The 18209-nt window shown below is 42.3% G+C and overlaps 2 protein-coding genes and 1 long non-coding RNA gene across 8 annotated transcripts in view; 1 reads left to right on the top strand and 2 right to left on the bottom strand.

Annotated features, from left to right (window-relative positions):
* Nucleotides 1–4121: 4121 nt before the first annotated feature.
* On the bottom strand, nucleotides 4122–7584 carry Pdzd11 (PDZ domain containing 11). Of its 4 annotated transcripts, none has more exons than XM_048417644.3 (7): nucleotides 7445–7584; nucleotides 6561–6660; nucleotides 6071–6154; nucleotides 5829–5885; nucleotides 5073–5171; nucleotides 4787–4847; nucleotides 4122–4637 (listed from the first exon to the last, which is right to left on the bottom strand). In XM_048417644.3, exons 2-7 carry the CDS (start codon nucleotides 6645–6647, stop codon nucleotides 4603–4605), a joined length of 423 nt encoding a protein of 140 aa, XP_048273601.1. In that variant the 5' UTR covers nucleotides 6648–6660; nucleotides 7445–7584; the 3' UTR covers nucleotides 4122–4602. The 4 variants fall into 4 exon arrangements, with proteins under 4 accessions (XP_048273601.1, XP_048273602.1, XP_048273603.1 ...); XM_048417645.2 differs by lacking the exon at nucleotides 7445–7584 and adding an exon at nucleotides 7148–7274; XM_048417646.2 differs by lacking the exon at nucleotides 7445–7584 and adding an exon at nucleotides 7116–7253.
* A 127-nt stretch (nucleotides 7585–7711) lies between these two features.
* Nucleotides 7712–18209, top strand: part of Kif4a (kinesin family member 4A) — a 107076-nt gene continuing 96578 nt past the window's right edge. For all 3 annotated transcript variants that reach the window (XM_087903098.1, XM_087903099.1, XM_087903097.1), the window contains exons 1-3: nucleotides 7712–7848; nucleotides 7958–8072; nucleotides 17405–17595. In XM_087903098.1, the coding sequence (XP_087759224.1) occupies nucleotides 7729–7848; nucleotides 7958–8072; nucleotides 17405–17595 (426 nt within the window). In that variant the 5' untranslated portion in view covers nucleotides 7712–7728. The remainder of the gene's footprint in view (nucleotides 7849–7957; nucleotides 8073–17404; nucleotides 17596–18209) is intronic.
* LOC146889132 (uncharacterized) overlaps nucleotides 9152–18209 on the bottom strand; it is a 53015-nt gene continuing 43957 nt past the window's right edge. The window contains exon 2 of the long non-coding RNA XR_015000168.2: nucleotides 9152–9486. This is a non-coding gene — a long non-coding RNA (uncharacterized LOC146889132). The remainder of the gene's footprint in view (nucleotides 9487–18209) is intronic.

The raw sequence follows: 18209 nt of genomic DNA, 5'->3' as shown, positions 1-18209 counted from the left end.
TTCTAAGATGGCTCTCTTGTAGCACGCGTTGGTATGTGTTGACAGGGGAGGGGGTTTCCAAATAAAACACAATGGTTGGCCTTTCACAGAGACAAGTACTAGATGTATGGGCAGAGAGGTGATGGATGTGTCATCAGTGTGGTGTATAATATGACTGCTCTGAACAAATAGGAAGGTTTGTTGGTCTGCACACCTCAAGTCCAATCTTCACATGGAGGGCTTACTGTGCTGTTTATGTGGGGGAGCAGAAACCAGTGTTGGAACAGAAAAGTCATGGGTTCAAACTTCTAGTGTTCCTGGCACCACCATATGTAAAGAAGAAGTTAAGCTCACTAACTAGAGGTTTCCATTATCTGGTCCCTTTACTATCTTCCTTTATCTAGGCAAGACTCTGCAGTAGAGGGTGAAGAATAATTGAATTCAATGGGAAGTTTATTGAGACCGGTGCCAAAACCAGCTGCAGTGTGAAAAACAGAACACCCATTTCTCTTTCCGACACACCCTTTGCACTCTCTAGCTACCCCCCACCACTTAGATAACCTTGTATTGCCCTATGATAGCAAGGCAAGGATCATCCACCCCATCATGCAGCCTGAATGCACAAAATCATCTGTCTCTGAACCTTTAAAAAATTGCTTGCACTTTTATACTAAGGCAGCACTTCCAGTAGTTTCTGCCCTTCCTTTCATAAATGGCTTCACCTCCACTCCTGGAAAAGGGCACATCTTTTTCTTAGCTTTTCTGGGGGTAGGGAGAGTGAAAGGAGAAAAGCAAGTGTTAAAAGTCAGGATAAATTTTCTGCTTAAGTGGTAATGGAAAACAGGACTAACTTCAGCCAAAGGTAGCTCCTTGGTTTGACTTTAAGTGAAGACCATGTGGTCAGAACTCATTTTTACTAGAAGTTGTTCACTGGAGACTGGACTCATCTCCTTAACTCTACTAACCATCTCATAAAACTTAGGGGCTGAAAACTGACTTGAGAACTTTCAGAATTCAGGCATCAAAATCCCTTTTCCCTATCTATGGCTTAGGTCATCGTTGCCCAATTTGGTAGATACTGTGGGCTTCCCATAGCAGCTATTCTTTCCCATCCCTAGGGTGATGGTGGCTTTGTTTGTTTTGGTTTGGAGAGACAGGGTTTCTCTGCGTAACAGTCCTGGTTGTCCTGGACTCATTTTGTAGGCCAGGATGACCCTGAATTCACAGAGATCTGCCTGCCTCTGCCTCCCAAGTGTTAGGATTAAAGGCATGTGCTACCACTGCCCAGCTGGTTTGTTTTTAAGACAGGGTCTCTCTATGTCAGTTGCTCACAATGTGTGGGCTGCGACCCCTTGAAAGGGGTTGAACAACCCTTTCACAGGGGGTCACCTGAGACCACAGGAAAACAGATATTTACATTATAATTTATAACAGTAGCAAAATTAGTTATGAAGTAGCAACGGAAATGATTTTATGGTTGGGAGTCACCACAACATGAGGAACTGTATGAAGGGTCAAAGGGAAGGTTGTGAACCACTGTTCTATGTAGTCCTGGCTGTCCTGGAACTTGCTATGTAGACTAGTTTGGCTTAGAACTCACAGAGATCCTCTTTGCCTTTGTCTCCTAAGTGTTGGGATCAAAGGCGTGGACCACCACACCTGGCTGGGTTATGGTTTTAATACTCTATTCCAAGTAACAGCTCCCAGAAGCTCCTTTTACTCCATCTCCTAACTACTCGGTGACACAGAGCACCTTATCTTCACTGATGACTAAAAGGCCAGGTTCACAAGCTTCCTGCAAGCCACCTACATTAAATGAAATTTAACCTGGAATCCAGCTCAGTAGCACTCTACTGGGCCTTGAAGAATCTTATTTCGAACAATAACCACATTAGTAAAATTAAAATAATGAATACCTGTGAACCTTGTCCTAGAGCAGTGGTTCTCAGGCTTCCTAATGCTGCGACCCTTTAATACAGTTCCTTATGTTGTGGTGACCCCAGCCATAAAATTATTTTGTTACTTCATAACTGTAATATTGCTACTGTTATGAACTATAATGTAAACGTCTGTTTTCTGATGGTCTGAGGTGACCCCTGTGAAAGGGTCAGTCAACCCCTCAAAGGGGTCGTGACCTACATGTTGACAACTGCTAACCTAGAGCAAGATCTTTACAAGAAACTTCTATGGGCTTCCCCCTAGCTCATCATACAGATCTCAAAAGTTCTTATGCAGGTAGCCATAGCTGTGGTGTGTTCGTGACTACAAGGCTATGTCATATCCAGGAGACAGAAGAAAGCTCTCCTATCTATTCTCTGGCTCTGACGTATTTCCACACCATCCCCCTTTTCTGTGATGTTCCCTGTACCTCTGATGTAAAACGTGAGTGCTGAATTAATAAATTAATGGTGAGGAGTAATCTCAACTGGAGGTTACTGAGATGTTTCAGTAAAGTATTAGCCGCACAAACATGAGGACATGAATTTGAACCCCATAGTGCACTTAAAAACGCTGGATGTTTAGTCTGTCATATTGGTGCATACCTTTAATCCCAGCAGAAGCAAGTGAATCTCTCCAAGCTCGAGGCCAGCCTAGTCTGCATAGTAAGTTCCACAACAGCCAGAGATACATACTAGAGACCCTGTCTCAAAAAAGGTATCCTGGATGTGGTAGCACATACCTGTAATCCCAGCACTGGGGAGGCAGAGAGAGGGGAAGCTCCCTGGGACTTCCTTGCCAAACAGGCCAGTCAAATAAAAGAGATTCAGGTTCAGTGAGAGACATTGTCTCCAAAAGATAAGGTGGAAAGTGACCGAGGAAATAGTTGATTCGTACCTTTACACACATACACACACACGCACACACACACACACACACACACGCCACACACACTTGTTAACCACAGCTGGGTGTAGTGGTGTACACCTGTGATCACTGAGTTTCAGAAGATGAAGCGGGAAGATCCTGAGTCCAAGGCCAGCTTGAACTATGTAGCAAGAACCTGTCTCAGAAAAAAAAATAAACTCAACACAAATTTATTAACCATGGAAAGAGTCTTGACTTTAACGTTGTTTGGTAGACTCAGCTAATAGGTTTTGCGGAAATATTCATGCTTTTCTTTCTCAGATGGCCACTGGGGGTCAGCAGAGCAAATCAGAGGATAGATTTCTCAGGAAGACTTAAACTAATTTTACCCCCAGCTCTGTTCAGAAGGTACGGTACCAAAAACAGAACTGAGTCTCGAGCAATACCTTTAGTATAGCTGGGGTAGGATTCATGGGAAGAGCCATTTTCTGCATGTCATCCACTTGAAAAATTGATTTACCTTGTTTATTTAAATAGGTAGATTTCTAGTTCTCCCACAAACCAAAGATTCACTCTCCAGAAGGAATGAAGAGATTCAGTTCAGTTCCCCAGGATTCCTGTATGTGCTTGCATGCCAAAGCCTGCAGGTGGAGGGCAACAGACAACTTTGGGAATCAGTTCTCTCCTTCCACCATGTGGGTCCTAGGGATCGAACTCAGACATCAACCCAGAGAGCCATCGTGATGACTCTCCGTAGGATTTTTAAGTCAAAATTTGGGCTTTCATTGCAGTAGCACTTTCTTCAGAGGGAATAAAAAAACTTTAAATTCTGAATGGTATTTTGATGTCAGTGGAGATGGCACAGATGTGATTTCTGCAGTATCTAATGGTCAGTCACTCAATATCTAGGATGACAAAAAGTTATTTGGGGTGGGGTCAGAAAAAGGAGGAAGTTGGCAGTTATCTCTACTCAAACTACAAGTGGGAAATCACGAACCAGTTTCCTACTGCTGCGTGTGAGAAGCAATGTATCCATGCTACTTTCCTGGTTTAAGTTCCAGATCAGAGAACATGGGAAAGAAGAATATATTAATACCAGCCCCTGTAGCAGACAGTCTAACACTCCTGGGGAAGGGGCAGTTTTAGCCTACAGGGTCCTTGACCCTAGGCTTCCCTTGGTTATTCTACAGCTAAAGTTCTTTAACCTCCCAAGTATTCTAGCCAGATACAGATAGTTGTGAAGTAGGTTTGATGTTGCTGTTTCTTTCACTGTTTGGTTGTTGTAGTTTTTTTTCCTCAGTGGTATTTTATATTCATATAGTATCACTCAAGCCACATTTATTTGGTACTGTGTTTTTACTTTAGGGGGGATGAGGAGGAAGGGGTAAAAACAGTGTTTCTTTGGAGTCTCCCAAGTGTATGGGACTCCAAAGTATATGTACAAGGACTGGGTGGCATGGCTATGCAAATCAGACGGAAGGTCCCCAGATTCTCTTTTCTGATTTCTACAAATAAAATGCTAAGTGACCCATCTGTGGTACCTGATAAATGCCAGATGCTTTCCAGCTGGCTTTCCACAGGCTACAACCATCACCAGCTTTCTCCTTTTCTGGAATGAAACTCACCTAAGAAACTAAGGGAACTCCAAGGACAGTACAGTTGATATAGTGATATAGAATGCAGCTGGTAAGCTGCTCCCCATCCTCCCCACCCGCTAAGCCAGGAAGGCGCTGAGGGTAGAATTTGCCGACTGCGTCTCAGAGGGCTAGCCGGCTTGCTCGGGCAGATCCCACAAGGAGGGCTATGTGCTGCAAGCCTCTAGTGCACAGTCCTCTCTTTTTGGCGATGATAATCTGGGGTAAGAAAGAACACACCACATTATTTTCGGGCTGACCTCCCAACTTCCTCATTCCCAACTTCAAGGGTTTGGTGTTCTCCATATTAAAAAGATTTCTAGGTACCTAGAGCCCTGCCATGTAAGGGAAAAAAAAAGTTGTCTTACTGTAAGGAAAGAAGCGCACACGCATGCTGATTTCTCGGGCTGTCTTCAGGATTTCAACAGCCTGGAAGAAACACAGCAGCTTGTACCAATGATGAGAGGTTACCCAGGACAGAAACATACCAAAGGAATGTAATATGCCACTTCAAACATCTAGGTCACCGAGAGTCGCTCTCTTCTGGTGCATTTCCCTTGAAGAGATGCTTTCTTACAGATAAGGCTAATCCCGTCCAGCCTGTCCTACCTGAGATGGCTTCTTATACGACTATAGTCCATGTGCTATGCTTACTTTGCTGTGCTCAATATCCTGGAAATCCACATCATTCACAGCTAGAACTTGGTCCCCTTCTTGAAGTCCTGCTCGATGTGCATCAGAGTCTGGAATGACCTGTTAGTAAAGGGATAACACACACAACTGAGAGAGAGTAATTCCAGGAGACGGCAGGGGAAATTCAGGGTTGTTCAAGCGTGCCATTTTCTGTGACTCTACAGGGAGATAAGTGGATTGCCAAATGAAATCTGGTTCTCCATTTGGTTTTGGCTTTATAGATTTTTTTTTTGAGACAGGGTTTCTCTGTGTAGTACTGAAACTTGATCTGCACACCAGGCAGCCTTGAACTCAGAGATTCACCTCCTCTGCCTCCCGAGTGCTGGGATCAAAGGCATGCTGTTGGCTTTATAGATTCTTTTTTGTTGTTTGGTCCCAGCTGTCCTTAAACTCAGAGATTCACCTGCCACTGCTTCCAGAGTGCTTGGATTAAAGGTGTGTGCCATCACCACCTAGCCTGCTTTATAGATTCTTATTGCCTACTCCTGACCATCCTGCTCCTGCCTCTGGAATCCTCGGATTACTGGCATACCCCACCACACCTGACCCAAATGCAATTTTGAGAAGGAAAGGGTGAGTTCCTATTATGCCCATTCTATGACTCCACCGGGTCATCCATTTCCCACCTATTGGGGCACCAGTGTATTTTAATAAATACCCTTTGTTAAAAGGGAAGTAGCTAGTCATACAGCCTGCCACACACATTCATGCACAGACCTTGGAGATGAAGATGCCTAGCTGGGAGGCCTTTCCTCCTCGGATGTTAAATCCCAGCTGTAAGACAAGACCACAGACACAAGAATATGTAGAAACATCAGTGAACTCAGAAGAAAACGAGACACTACGGAAGCACCAGTTTTTCTGGCCACCTACTTCCCAATTCACATCCAAGCCCCAACCAAGACCAACCTCTGGCATGGACAAACTGTAGGAGAGATTAGCAGCCTCTATAAGTTTACCTGTGCACCGGGGGGCTTCTTCAGTGTGACGATTCGGGGTAGAAACTGGGTCAACTCATTGTTGTAGTCTGGGTGGTACACTCTCTGCAAGACACAGCAACCTCAGAAATCTTACTGCCAATCTTAGTTGTCACATCTACCTTTTTCTAAAACATCGATAAACCAGCTTAGGGCTAGCAAGTGGGAAAGTCACAAACTCAGTTTATACGGTACAGACACCACAGTCTAAATGAGACGTTCAGCCTCAGGACCTGCTAGCAGCCCCATAGATCCCTATTTTATTGAAAGAATGGAAACCAAGATTTCCGGCATTCTCTGGCGTGAAAGGCCCTGGAAGGATGATACTACAAGAAGTTTCTTATGGGTCCCCGTTTGGAATTCACCCCATGATTCACTCTCCATTGAGCTGCACAATCTTGCTACGTTATCCTTCATAGATCTCATACTTGGAGGTAAGTATCCCTTATTCAGGAAGGCAGATGGCTCCCACCTCATGAGGAGGAATCCATGCTGGGGGATTCTCATAGGCAGGCAGGAAAACCACTGGGTAGTCATCATAAGGGATCCGGGTGTCCATTTCAGGCAAAGCCCTGAAAAGGAGAAATCAAAGCAAATAAAATGATTTTCAAAGGGCTAAGCTCTCTGTTTCAGAAGGCGTCCCACCCTAAGGCCATCCATTTATGGGCCTATCCACATGAACGTGTTGAGATTTGAGAGGGACAAGGGGGCAAAAAAAAAACTTATCAATTTTTCTAAATATCTAAATGTTAAGCACTCTAATGGCACGTTCTCACTTCCCACAATTCTAGAAATATAGGTGTCACCGCCTTCAACCCAGAGAAGGGGAAATTAGAATCGCAGCTACAAAGATCTACTTTAATTAAACAGCAAGGGAGTGCCAACTCTCTCCCAAAGGGCTTGGGGCCAGGCGCCGCCCCACCTTCTCTAGAAGTGCTTAGTAAACGCGCGGTCCACAAATGGACTCCGTAGGCACCGGCTCCTTTCCAGATCCAGGTCCTGCCTCCCGCCCGAACCCCGCGCTCACGGTCACGACCACTTAACGCAGCACCACCGCACCGGCAAACAAGCCTCTCTCTGCGGCGCCCTGGCTCGCGGCCAATTCGGCCCAGGAACCGGAAGCGGATGTTGGCTGCCAGCAAGCCTGAGCGGAGCTCGCTTGCCGGGAGCCGGTTCCCAAGCCCTCGCCGGCGTCACGTCGTGCGTGCTCACGCGCAGGCTCCCGGCCCGGCTGTCTGCGCTGCGATTGGCTGGCGCCTCTGGGCTCAATTTGAAACTTGGCGGTTAAAGCTCCAGTTGGAACAGGGCGCCAGGGAAGATCCGGGAAAGGGACGTTTAGTTTGGTGAGTTACGTACCGCGGCCCTTTCTAGTACGTTAGGGTTTTGGCGAGGTCGCTGGCTCCGCTGGAGGGTTTCTCTTTTTCCTTTTTATTTCAGACACCGCAGTGTTGAGACTGACAGACCATTAGGCTGCGGCCGAGTGTGAGTGACGGGAGGGCTGTGATCTCGCTGGGAGGGAGGCTACCCTGCCGAGTTCCCAGGGTCCCTACGGCCTCAGGGCCTTCCCACTCCTGCCAGCTTCCGGAGCCCCCTCGGAGAAGCCGCCTTCACTCCGCGTGGACGCCTGCTGAGGTGCTACCATGAAAGAAGAGGTGAAGGGGATTCCTGTGAGGGTGGCACTGCGTTGTCGCCCCCTGGTCTCCAAAGAGATCAGTGAGGGCTGCCAGACGTGCCTGTCCTTTGTGCCTGGAGAGCCTCAGGTGGGTAAGAGTTTAACTCGCCACAGCTGGAGCTGAAAGGCCGCTGGGGGCGTGGTCTGGGTTTTTTAGCTCTCCCCACCCCCCAATGCCTATCTTTTGCCTTTTGCAGGTGGTGGTTGGTAATGATAAATCGTTTACCTTCGATTTTGTGTTTGACCCCTCTACTGAGCAGGAAGAGGTCTTTAATACAGCAGTAGCTCCACTCATAAAAGGCATATTTAAAGGTGAGACTGTTTAATTCACTTTTTTGAGCATATATTATGTGTGGATATATAGGCACTACAGATAGAAATGGCGGAAGCAGACTCCTTCCTTAAAAAAAAAAACCAGCCCACAGCTTAGTAAAATTTGTGAAAATCTCAGTCTTTTTACCCTTGAAGCTAGTTTTAGACTATGCTGTTTATCTTTGACCTAGACATGTTTTTTGTTGTTGTGGGATCACTAGAGGACCAGCTCAGCCCACGGAGTATGGTGGTGCATGCCTTTAATCCCAGTGCTGGAGAGGCAAAGGCAAGCAAATCTCTGAGTTCCAGCCGATCTGGGCTACACACACCAAAAAACAAACTCTGTCTCACAGACACACAAAAAAACAAAACAGAATATAGATTTGTTTGGTGCTGATGGTGTGCCAACCTGCTGGAGTGGAAAGCTTCAGTATTCAGATAATATAGCCTCTGGGCTCTAAAGGAGTTCAAAGTCCAGAAGGTCAGAGAACAGGTAGAAGACTACATAAGTGAGTTTGAATACATAGAAAAAAACTAAAGTTTTGCACCTACTTAAAATGTTTTTTGTGATTTTTCTTTTTCTTCCCCCCCCCACCTCGACCCGAGTTTGTTATAGCCCAAGCTGGCTTATAATGTAGCCAGAAATGGATGTGATGGTGCATGCATTTAATCCTAGCACTCGGGGGTAGGTAGAGGAAAGTGGATCTCTGTAAATATGAAGGCCAGCCCATTTGGTCTACACATATTGTGTTCAGGACCAGCCAGGGCTACATAGTGAGACCCCCGTTTAAAGTGTAGCGTTGTGGGAACACACACAGTGATGCCTACTGTAGACGTTTTGCTGCTTTCCTCTGAAGTACTATGACAAGTCGAAGGCTGGCACTAGCTCCTTTTCGGGGAGTTTAGGTGAAGGTCCAAGCATAGGGAACTTTTGAGGTAGATATTGAACGATGAGTAGAATTTTTTACTTAGTTTTTTTTAAAGCCCTTGAAAATCATGGCCAGTTAATAATCTTTCTTTCAGAAGCAAAGGTTTTATTAGCAGGATTCCAAAGAGAGTAGAACCTGAGAGATGTCTAATTGTTTTAGTACAGTGGTTATTCAATTTTTTAATTAGTTGAGAATTTCATACAATCATATAATGGGTTTTATCAGTTCTCCCATCTCCTCTCCTCCAGTCCTTCCCCTATTTCCAACACATATACTCTCTCTTCTTTTTCTTAAACACAGAGACTGTTTAGTGCTGCCAGTATGTAGATGCATCTTATAGAGCATGGATAGCTTCTGCAGGCCACATCCCTGAAGAAAACTGATTGTTCCTCCTCTGTTGAGCTCCCATCAGTTGCTGGTAGTTCCTCAGCTAGGTGCGGGACTTTATGAGTATCCATGCTGGGACTTTGTGCAGGTCTCACCAACTGTTCATTTAAAAAATTAGAACCGTATCATTAGTGCTTTTCAATTTTAAAATACATTGCATCTCGGCTGCCTAGATCCGAATAATCATACAGAAATTATATTAATTGCAACACCATTTGGCCTATTAGCTCAAGCTTCTTATTATCCAACTCTTAATACCTTAAATTAACCCATTTGTATTTTATATTTTACCACGAGGCTCTTAGTTTGTTACTTCTTGCTTCTTGGGTGGCTACATGGCATCTGCCTGACTCCACCTTCTTTCCCCCTCTTTATCTGCCTGGATTTCCTGCCTTGCTATAGCAATTAGATGAACTTACAGTGTCTTGTTTGTGGCAGGGTCTCATTTATCCCAGGCTGACCTTTAGCTAGATATGGCTGCTTTCTTTTGGACAACTCAGGTTTTTTATACAGTTATTTTGTGTGAGTGTGTGTGTGTCACAGTGTGGGAGAGGGGAGTCAGAGGACAGCTTACAGGAGATGGTCCCTCCTACCATGTGTGTCCCAGATATTGAAATCCATCTGTTGAACTTATCAGCTTCTACACAACTTTATTTATGCAACAAAGATCTCAATACTGAAAAGAAATTTACCTCCCAATAGTTTCTACCCAGTGATCTTAGTTAATCATTCTAGATACACTCAAGCCTTCTAAGTAATAGCTAGTCAAATGTATTTTCATCCTTGGGGGACTCAGTGGTTAGAAATGCAATTACTAGCTGGGCAGTGGTGGCACACACCTTTAATCCCAGCACTCTGGAGGCAGAGGTAGGCAGGTATCTGTGAGTTCGAGGTCTATAAGAGCTAGTTCCAGGAAAGGCTCCAAAGCTGCAAAGAAACCTTGTCTTGAAAAACCAAAAAGAAAAAAAAGAATGCAATTACTGCTCTTGTAGATGACCCAAGTTTGGTTCCCCACACTCACATCAAGCAGCTCACAACTACCCAGAACTCCAGTTACAAGGTATCTGGTACACTCCGGCCTCCACGGGCACTGTGTGCGTGTGGTGCACATAAACTCATGCAGGTACACATAGAGTTATAAAAATTTAAACCAGGCAGTGGTGACTCTTGCCTTTAATCCCAGTCTTTAATCAGGGAGACTTAGGCAGGCAGATCTCTGAGTTCAAGGCCAACCTGGTCTACAGAGGGAGTTCCAGAACAGCCAGGGCTACACAGAGAAACCCTGTCTTGAGAAACCAAAAAGGAAAAAAAAAACAAAGGTTAAATGATGTCGTATCTCAGGGTATATTAAATATCAAAGTATATGCACATGTGTATACAGATGTCCTTGCTCATGCATGTCTTATTGCATGTAGAGGTTAACAGGTGTTTTCCTCTGTTGCTCTCCATCTTCTTTTTTGAGACAGGGTCTCTCTCCGAACCATTTCAGCTAGACTGAATGGCCAGCAGGTCCCCAGGATCCACCTGTGTCTGCCATCCCAGTGCTGGCTTTACACGCTAACATGCCAAGTTTTTATGTAGGTGCTAGAGATCTGAACTCAGGTTCTCAGGCTGCACAGCAAGCAATTTGCCCACTGGGACATCTCCCCAGACCCAGCCTTTATTCATTCATTTACTTGTTTTACATTTATTTATTTAATGTGAATTGTATGTGCTAATGTGTCACAATGAACATGTATGTGAAGGTCATAGAACAACTTGCAGGAGTTAGTTCTTCCACTATTTGGGTTCTAGGGCCCAAATACCGGTTGTCAGGCTCAACAGTAAATGCTGTTACTCACCAGGCCATCTTGTCAACCTGTTTTTTTTTTTTTCTTTGAGACAAGGTCTCAGGGCATGCAGGCTTTCCTGGAACTCACTAAATAAGCAGGAATGACATTGAACTTTTGGGTCTCCCTGTGACCTCCTAAGTGTCAGGATTCCAAATGTGTACCTCCATCCCTGGTTTGGTTTATTCTGTGCTGGGAAGCGAACCCAGGACTTAAAGAAGCCATCTTTTTTTCTGGAATCATTTGTGATAAGTTGTTGATCTAATGACCGCTGAATACTTGATCATGTATTTTCTATAAGAGTCAAAATTACATGGCAAAGCTGTCATACAGAAGTTGCATTATCACATTGCTACCATCTAATCTCTAGAGCTATTCAAATTTTGTCAATTGTTTCAGCAATATCCTTTAATAACAAAAGGATTTAGTTCAAAAATTATGTTCTTTAGTCCTCAGGTATAAAGTAGTTCTTGAACCTTTGTTTACTTTCATTGTCTTGATACTTAAAGATTACAGAGCTCTTATCTATGTGTCTCTGTTTGCATTTATCTGACATGATAAAATTTGAGCTGTATGATTTTTAGCAATAAGCACCACAGGTGTGCTTCTGTATTCCCATTGATTCCTGTTAGGCAGTACATAGTTTTGATTTGTCCTATTATTGCTTGTGTTTATTTTGATAATCTGGCTAAGGTATTAATCTGCCAAATTTTCCCACTGTAAAGTTAATTTTTTCTTGCCTTTTTGCATATTAGAAAATCCATTATGTTTCTAATTCTCTTCTAATTACTTTTCTTTTACATGATTTTGTTTAATTCTCATCTAATTAACTTTCTTTCCTCTACTCTCTCATCCTATTTATTTTTCAATATTTAAATTATTCCCCCTTTCTTTTCTCTTTAAGTGCATGGCCCCTTTTTAATTGTTATCATTCTTTCTCCCTCTCCTTCTCTCCCTCTCCAGTGCATAATATATAAATAGAACCTGCTGAGTCTATTTAGTGTTGCTTTATATATGATTTCAGGACTGACTTGGTATGGATAACCAATTAAGGGGATCATCCCTGGGAAAGACTTATTCATCGCTCAGCAGTTGTTAATTGACTGTAGTTCTTTGTGTAAGAGTGGGGCCCTATGACTTTTTTCCCTTCCGTGTTAGGATGTCTGTTGGTATTGTCCTTCTTCAGGTTTTGTTTAGGCAGCTATACTGTTGACATATTGTAGGTGAAGCCTTTCTGCCTTTTCTAGGTGACACAATCTCATAGCAGATTTACTTCTCTGGCTTTTAGAATCTTTCTGCACCCTTGTCTGCCATGTTCCCTGACCTTAGGTGGAGGAGTTGTGTTGTGTGTGTACCCACTGGGGCTGAGCACCCCATGATGAGGTGTCTCTGTATTTTGACCAGTTATAGTTTCTTGTAATGGTCTCTATCTTTTGCAAAGAGAAGCTTCTCCAAAGTGTGAGGGCCACTCTTATCTGTTGGTAGAAGGATATTTAGAATACAATTTGAAATTATACTTGTTTAGTAGGTTCTACAAGATCCATGCTTCACTAGCCCTGGGTAGTTGGCTAGGTTTCAAGTATCAAGCATGATATCCTTCTTGTTGAGGGGGCCTTAGCACCAAGATATGAGTGTCACTTATTGAACCTTTAGGGATATCAGTTCAATGCTGGCCGTTGTGGTTCCTAAGCTTCATAGCTAGGTATGACTATTGGTTATTTCACTTGCTCGGCAGTTTGCATAGCACCTTCCTATGCTATGAAAGCTAGTTCCCAGGGAGGAGGCTTTCAGGTCAGATCCATTGTAGATCCTCCAAGTCCAGTGTCCAAAGTGCATGGTGTCTTCAGCAATAGGGATTTAACCTTCAGCCTCTGGAATGTAATAGTAGTAGCCTGTATTGTACTGGGCGTTTCTTGTCTCCTCTGACCAACAACTTGAAAGGAGGTTTCTCATGTCTAGTACTAGGGTTTTGTTAGATAATCTATGACTCTTGAAGGGGTGCATTGTCAATCCAAATGGTATAAGTTCATTTAAACTATATTTATGCGTATACATAAACTTATATGTACTATTTGTAATTAATAAAAATAGTATGATTTCTTAGGGCATTTTCAAACATCCTTAGTGTTATTTGTCCCTCTATCCTCCCTCTCCTGTATTGTCCTCTCTGGTTCCTTTGCAACTAAAGCCCCACCCTTATTTTTCTCTTTTCCCCTTCATATCACATATATCCTGCTATTTGTTTTGAAACAGAGTCTCTCCGAGTGCATGCTGGCTTTGAATTTGTTCTGCAATGCAGTAGAGACTAGCTGTTAGCTCCTAATTTTACATACCAGCCTCAGTTCCCCCTCTGTCCCTTTCTACCCTCACATCTGTCCATCCTATCCCCCATTCACTCCTTGGAGTGGGTAAGGCCTCTCTTGGGGAGTCAACCAAGTCTGGCATACCAAGTTGAGGCAGGATCAAGCCCCTCTCCTCTGTATCAAAGCTGAGCAAGGTATCCCTCCATAGGGAATGGGCTCCAAAAAAGCCGGTTCATGCACCCAGGATATATCCTGATCCCACTGCCAGCCCTTCCAACAGATCAAGCCACATAAGAGCTCCTAATTCTTTTGCCTCATTCTCCTATATGTCAGGCTTATGGGCCTGAGACACCATGCCCAGCTACCACCCATTTTCTTTAACCATTTCTGAAACAAGATTTTTTTTAGACTCTTCACTATCTGGTCATTTTTCTCAAATGCACTTCCATAGTTTAGTAAAAGTACAGTAGTTGTACTTTTTAATTATCTATTTTTTATTATTTTAAATTGTGTGTGTGTATGTGTGTGTCTGTGTCTGTCTGTCTGTCTGTCTCTTCTACCTGCCTGCCTTTCTCTTGGTGTGTGAGTTTGTGCACATGAGTCCAGGTGTCCATAGAGGCCAGAAGTGTCAGATTCCTCTGGCGTTGGTTGTGAGCCACCTGAAATGAGTGCTTGGGAGTTGAACTCAGGTCATCTGGAAGAACGGTGCATTCTCTTAACGACAGAGCCATTCCTTCAGCCCCTTCTTTTGTATTCTTACCCTGGGAAGTATGAGAATTAAACTGTATTATTTGAAGACAATGGCAAGTATAAAGTGATTCAGGTATGTAGCACAAATAAAAACCCAGAGACAGATATTGGGGTTCAACTTGAAGATTAGAAAAGCAAAGCAGCCAGCCACTAGAGAGCTCTTACCTCTATAAAATCTTCAGACTGAAGGAGAGTTAATTCTTGTCTCATCCAGCCTTATATTCCTCTAGTGCTGGGATTAAAGGTATGCACCACCTCCTGGCCTCTATGTTTAACTAGTGTGGCTGCTGGGATTAAAGGTGTGTGCAACCACTGCCTGACCTATATGGCTGACTAGTGCGACTGTTTTACATTCTGATCTTCAGGGAAGCTTTATTTATTAAAATACAAATGAATATATGAACACAAATATACATGTGTTTGTTTAGCACCATCCTTAATTTCAAGAACAAATCTTGCCTTTTTATATTCAGCTCAATAGTATCTCCTTATACTCTGGACTCCTGGTACCAGAGTCCTGAGTGTTTTTGACACAGCACTAAAACTTGGTTTCCCAAGATGTTGCTTATCTGCCTTTGTGATATTGTAGAAAGTTATAGAATGTTATATCCTGCCCCACAGTCATATTAGATTATAGCAGCAATATATTAGCAACTTCTGTTTACAGGTTAAGAGCATAGAGTAGAAAGGTCTCTCCTCTCCTTTCCTTCCTCTCTCTTCCTCTCCTCTCCTCTTCTGACAGGGTCTAGCTTGCCTGGAACTTGTTGTGTAGACCAGGCTGGCTTAAAATCCACAGAAATCTGCCTTTCAAGTGCTGAGATTCAAGGTGTTAAACTACCACACCAGATTTTTTTTTAAAAAAACTTCAGAGTTATCACCTAAATTGGCCTACTTTTTTTTCAAAATTTAAAGATTCTTTTCGTTTTTTATTTTTAGGTTTTAAAAAGTTGTGGGGTTTGTGGGTTTGATTGTTTGCTTTATGTATGGACGTTTTTGCGTGGATGTATGTTTGTATACCACATAACTTGCAGTGTCTGGAGAAGCCAGAAGAGGGCATTGGATTTCCTGAGACTGGAGTTTCTGATAGTTGTAAACCACCATGTTTGTGCTGGGAATCAAACCCAGGTCCTCTAGAAAGAGGAACAGCCAGTACTTACAACTGCTGAGCCAACTCTCCAGCCCCAAGATTTTTCTCTTTAGGCTCCAAAATTATCTGGATAAAAAGCAAATGACAGCTTTGACAAAAATATAATGGTTGTTTTAACAGAGTTGCCTTTAGACTGTGTCTAATCCTCTCATAAGGGATGGCTTTCTAAGGTATTTATTAGATGTTGAAGTAAATTTGAATTTACAGTTTCTTTAGCTCCTACTTTATACTAAATTAGTGAGTTATAATAATTTAATATGTGAATAACCCATCTATTATCTAACTGTTTCTTTTAAAAAATATTGCCGTAGTTATAGCTGGGATTATCTGCTTCCAGTTTCAGTCAAAACTCAAAATTTATGGTGTAAAAGGAAATGTACAAGTAGTATACCGTATTCTCTGGTAAGGCAGAAAATAAAAATAGATGTAGAAAATAATACTTGAACCAAGCTCAAACAGGTATATATCTTATCTGTCTTTCTGCAAACGATACAGATTATATAGGCAATAAGAAATACAGCCACTATTCCATGGTGCATCCCATTTAATAATTTAAAAGTTGTTTACCATCCTGTTAATCACAGATAATCATCACAATGTGAGTTTATAGCCTTTTGATCTTTTCCTGTATTTTTATTTACACTTAAATTACTTTTAACCTGCTATTTAAACCTCTTTTTTTTCAGTTCATTATTTAAAAAAAACATTTCTGCCTTGTTTTGGAGATAAGAGTATTCCTGTGTAGCTCAATCTGGTCTTGATTTTTTTTTCTTTTTTTGAAACAAGTTCTTTTTGTTTTACCCTGACTGGCTTACAATTCACTATCACTGTGTAGATCTGGATAGCCTCAAACTCAAGAGATCCTCTTGCCTCTGTCTCGAGCATACTGGAATTAAAAATGTGTTCTATCATACCTAGCTTGGCTGTGAACTCTTCAAAGTGCTGGCATTAACAGAAAAGCTCTACCAGGTCTGACTCATGAGCACCTATGAATGGATTATTCCTTATTAATATTTTATAAAAGCAAAGGATAAATATGACATTTAGTCATACTTAAATGCTATTTCTGCATGGATCCTGACAATATGGTCTGTGTATGTTCAGATAGTTCAGAGAGAGATTTTTTTATCAGTTGAAAAAAAAAAGTTGCTCCTTTTCAAATTCTCTCCCTATCCCATCTCTTTTTTTAAAAAGATTTATTTCTTTTTATTTTATGTGTATGGCTGTTTTGACTTCTTGTATGTCTGTGCACCACATGTACAGCTGCTGCTCACAGAAGCCAGACAAAGGCATCAGGTTCCCTGGAAATGGAGTTGCAGACAGTTAAAGCTACCATGTGGGTGCTGGTAATCAAACCTGGGTCCTCTGGAAGAGCAGCTACTCTCTTAACCACTGACCCATCTGTCCAGTCCCAGTCCCAACTCTTAATCCTCCTGTCACAGCCACCTGAATTCTGGGGTACAAGAATGTGCTTTCGTATATAGCTGCTGAGACTTCTATTTACTTTTTACTTTCCAGAATTGTTCTAAATAGGGAGTATAAATCCTCAAGAATAAATCTTTGAAAGGCTTTTACCATGACTTGGCTACCTTTATTATCTTAGTCACATCTGTGTTTTTTTAAAGTTTTATTTATTTATTATGTATACAGTGTTCTGCCTGCATACCTACACACCAGCAGAGGGCACCAGATCTCATTATGGATGGTTGTGAGACACCCTGTGGTTGCTGGGAATCAAACTCAGGTCCTTTGGAAGAGCAGCCAGCACTCTTAACCTCTGAGCCATCTCTTCAGCCCCCACATCTATATTTGACTTCCTAGCTTTTAAGGACTTTCAAAAGGTGGTGCAGTCTGAGGCCAGTAATTTTCTTTACTTTTCTTTAGTAATATAAAATTATAGAACCCACAGAACTTTTCTTTGTAGCGGCTATTAAAGGATTTTGTCTTAAGAAAGCAACTGCTATCCATACGGCTTCTATTTTCCCAGGATACAATGCAACTGTCCTGGCCTATGGGCAGACTGGTTCTGGAAAAACCTATTCAATGGGAGGTGCATACACTGCAGAGCAAGAACATGAATCAACTATCGGGGTGATTCCCAGGGTAATACAATTTCTCTTCAAAGAAATTAATAAAAAGAGTGACTTTGAATTTACTCTGAAAGTGTCTTACTTGGAGGTAAGTGATTTATCTCGTTATTCTGAATTCAAGATTATCTTTGAGTAGAAAAATACATCGAAATGAGATTTTTCCTGGCGTGACTTAAAATTAGTAAATTGAATTTTTAGTAAATTGCATTTTAATAAGTTGATAGCAAAAACTTACTTTCTCAGTTGGTTCTGGAGCCAACCCAGTTCTTTTCTTAATTAGAATTAATCTGTTTAATCTGATTGTTATAAGAGTTGGCATTGCCGTGTGAAAATATATAGAAATTCTTTAATTTTAGTTTGGCTTGTATCATTGTTTCCCTGTGGAGTATGCAGAAAAGTGTTCCATTTCACTTTACTGCTGAGGCTTGAGTTATAATGCTGCTGCTTTATGAAGAATGTTATTAAAAATCAGGCAAAATATTATGCCATGTAAGTGGTGATAAAATATATATTTACTCAACAGATACTTATTGAACATCTACTATGTGCCAGACCCTGATCTGGGTACTCAGATAGATAATGTACATGGGAGATATCAGTGGACCAACAGATTTTAAAGACCCTGTCCTTAAAGGAACCTGAATTGTAGTGCATATCAGTATAAAATTGATTGTCCTATTGTATCTAACCTCATGATACCCA

Source organism: Myodes glareolus, chromosome X (assembly GCF_982192425.1).
Source record: "Myodes glareolus chromosome X, mMyoGla1.1, whole genome shotgun sequence".
Classification (NCBI taxonomy): domain Eukaryota; kingdom Metazoa; phylum Chordata; class Mammalia; order Rodentia; family Cricetidae; genus Myodes; species Myodes glareolus.
The sequence above is the reverse complement of the archived record's forward strand: the minus strand, read 5'-3'. Positions and strand labels throughout refer to the sequence as shown.

What these genes read in the sequence shown, in the direction of transcription:
- Pdzd11 (XM_048417644.3), bottom strand. Translation starts at nt 6,647, where the DNA reads ATGGACACCCGGATCCCTTATGATGACTACCCAGTGGTTTTCCTGCCT. An exon ending in CATGGATTCCTCCTCATGAG is followed by an intron (nt 6,155 to 6,560) that starts GTGGGAGCCATC and finishes TGTGTCTTGCAG; the next exon opens with AGAGTGTACCACCCAGACTA. An exon ending in AGGATATTGAGCACAGCAAA is followed by an intron (nt 4,848 to 5,072) that starts GTAAGCATAGCA and finishes TGTTTCTTCCAG; the next exon opens with GCTGTTGAAATCCTGAAGAC.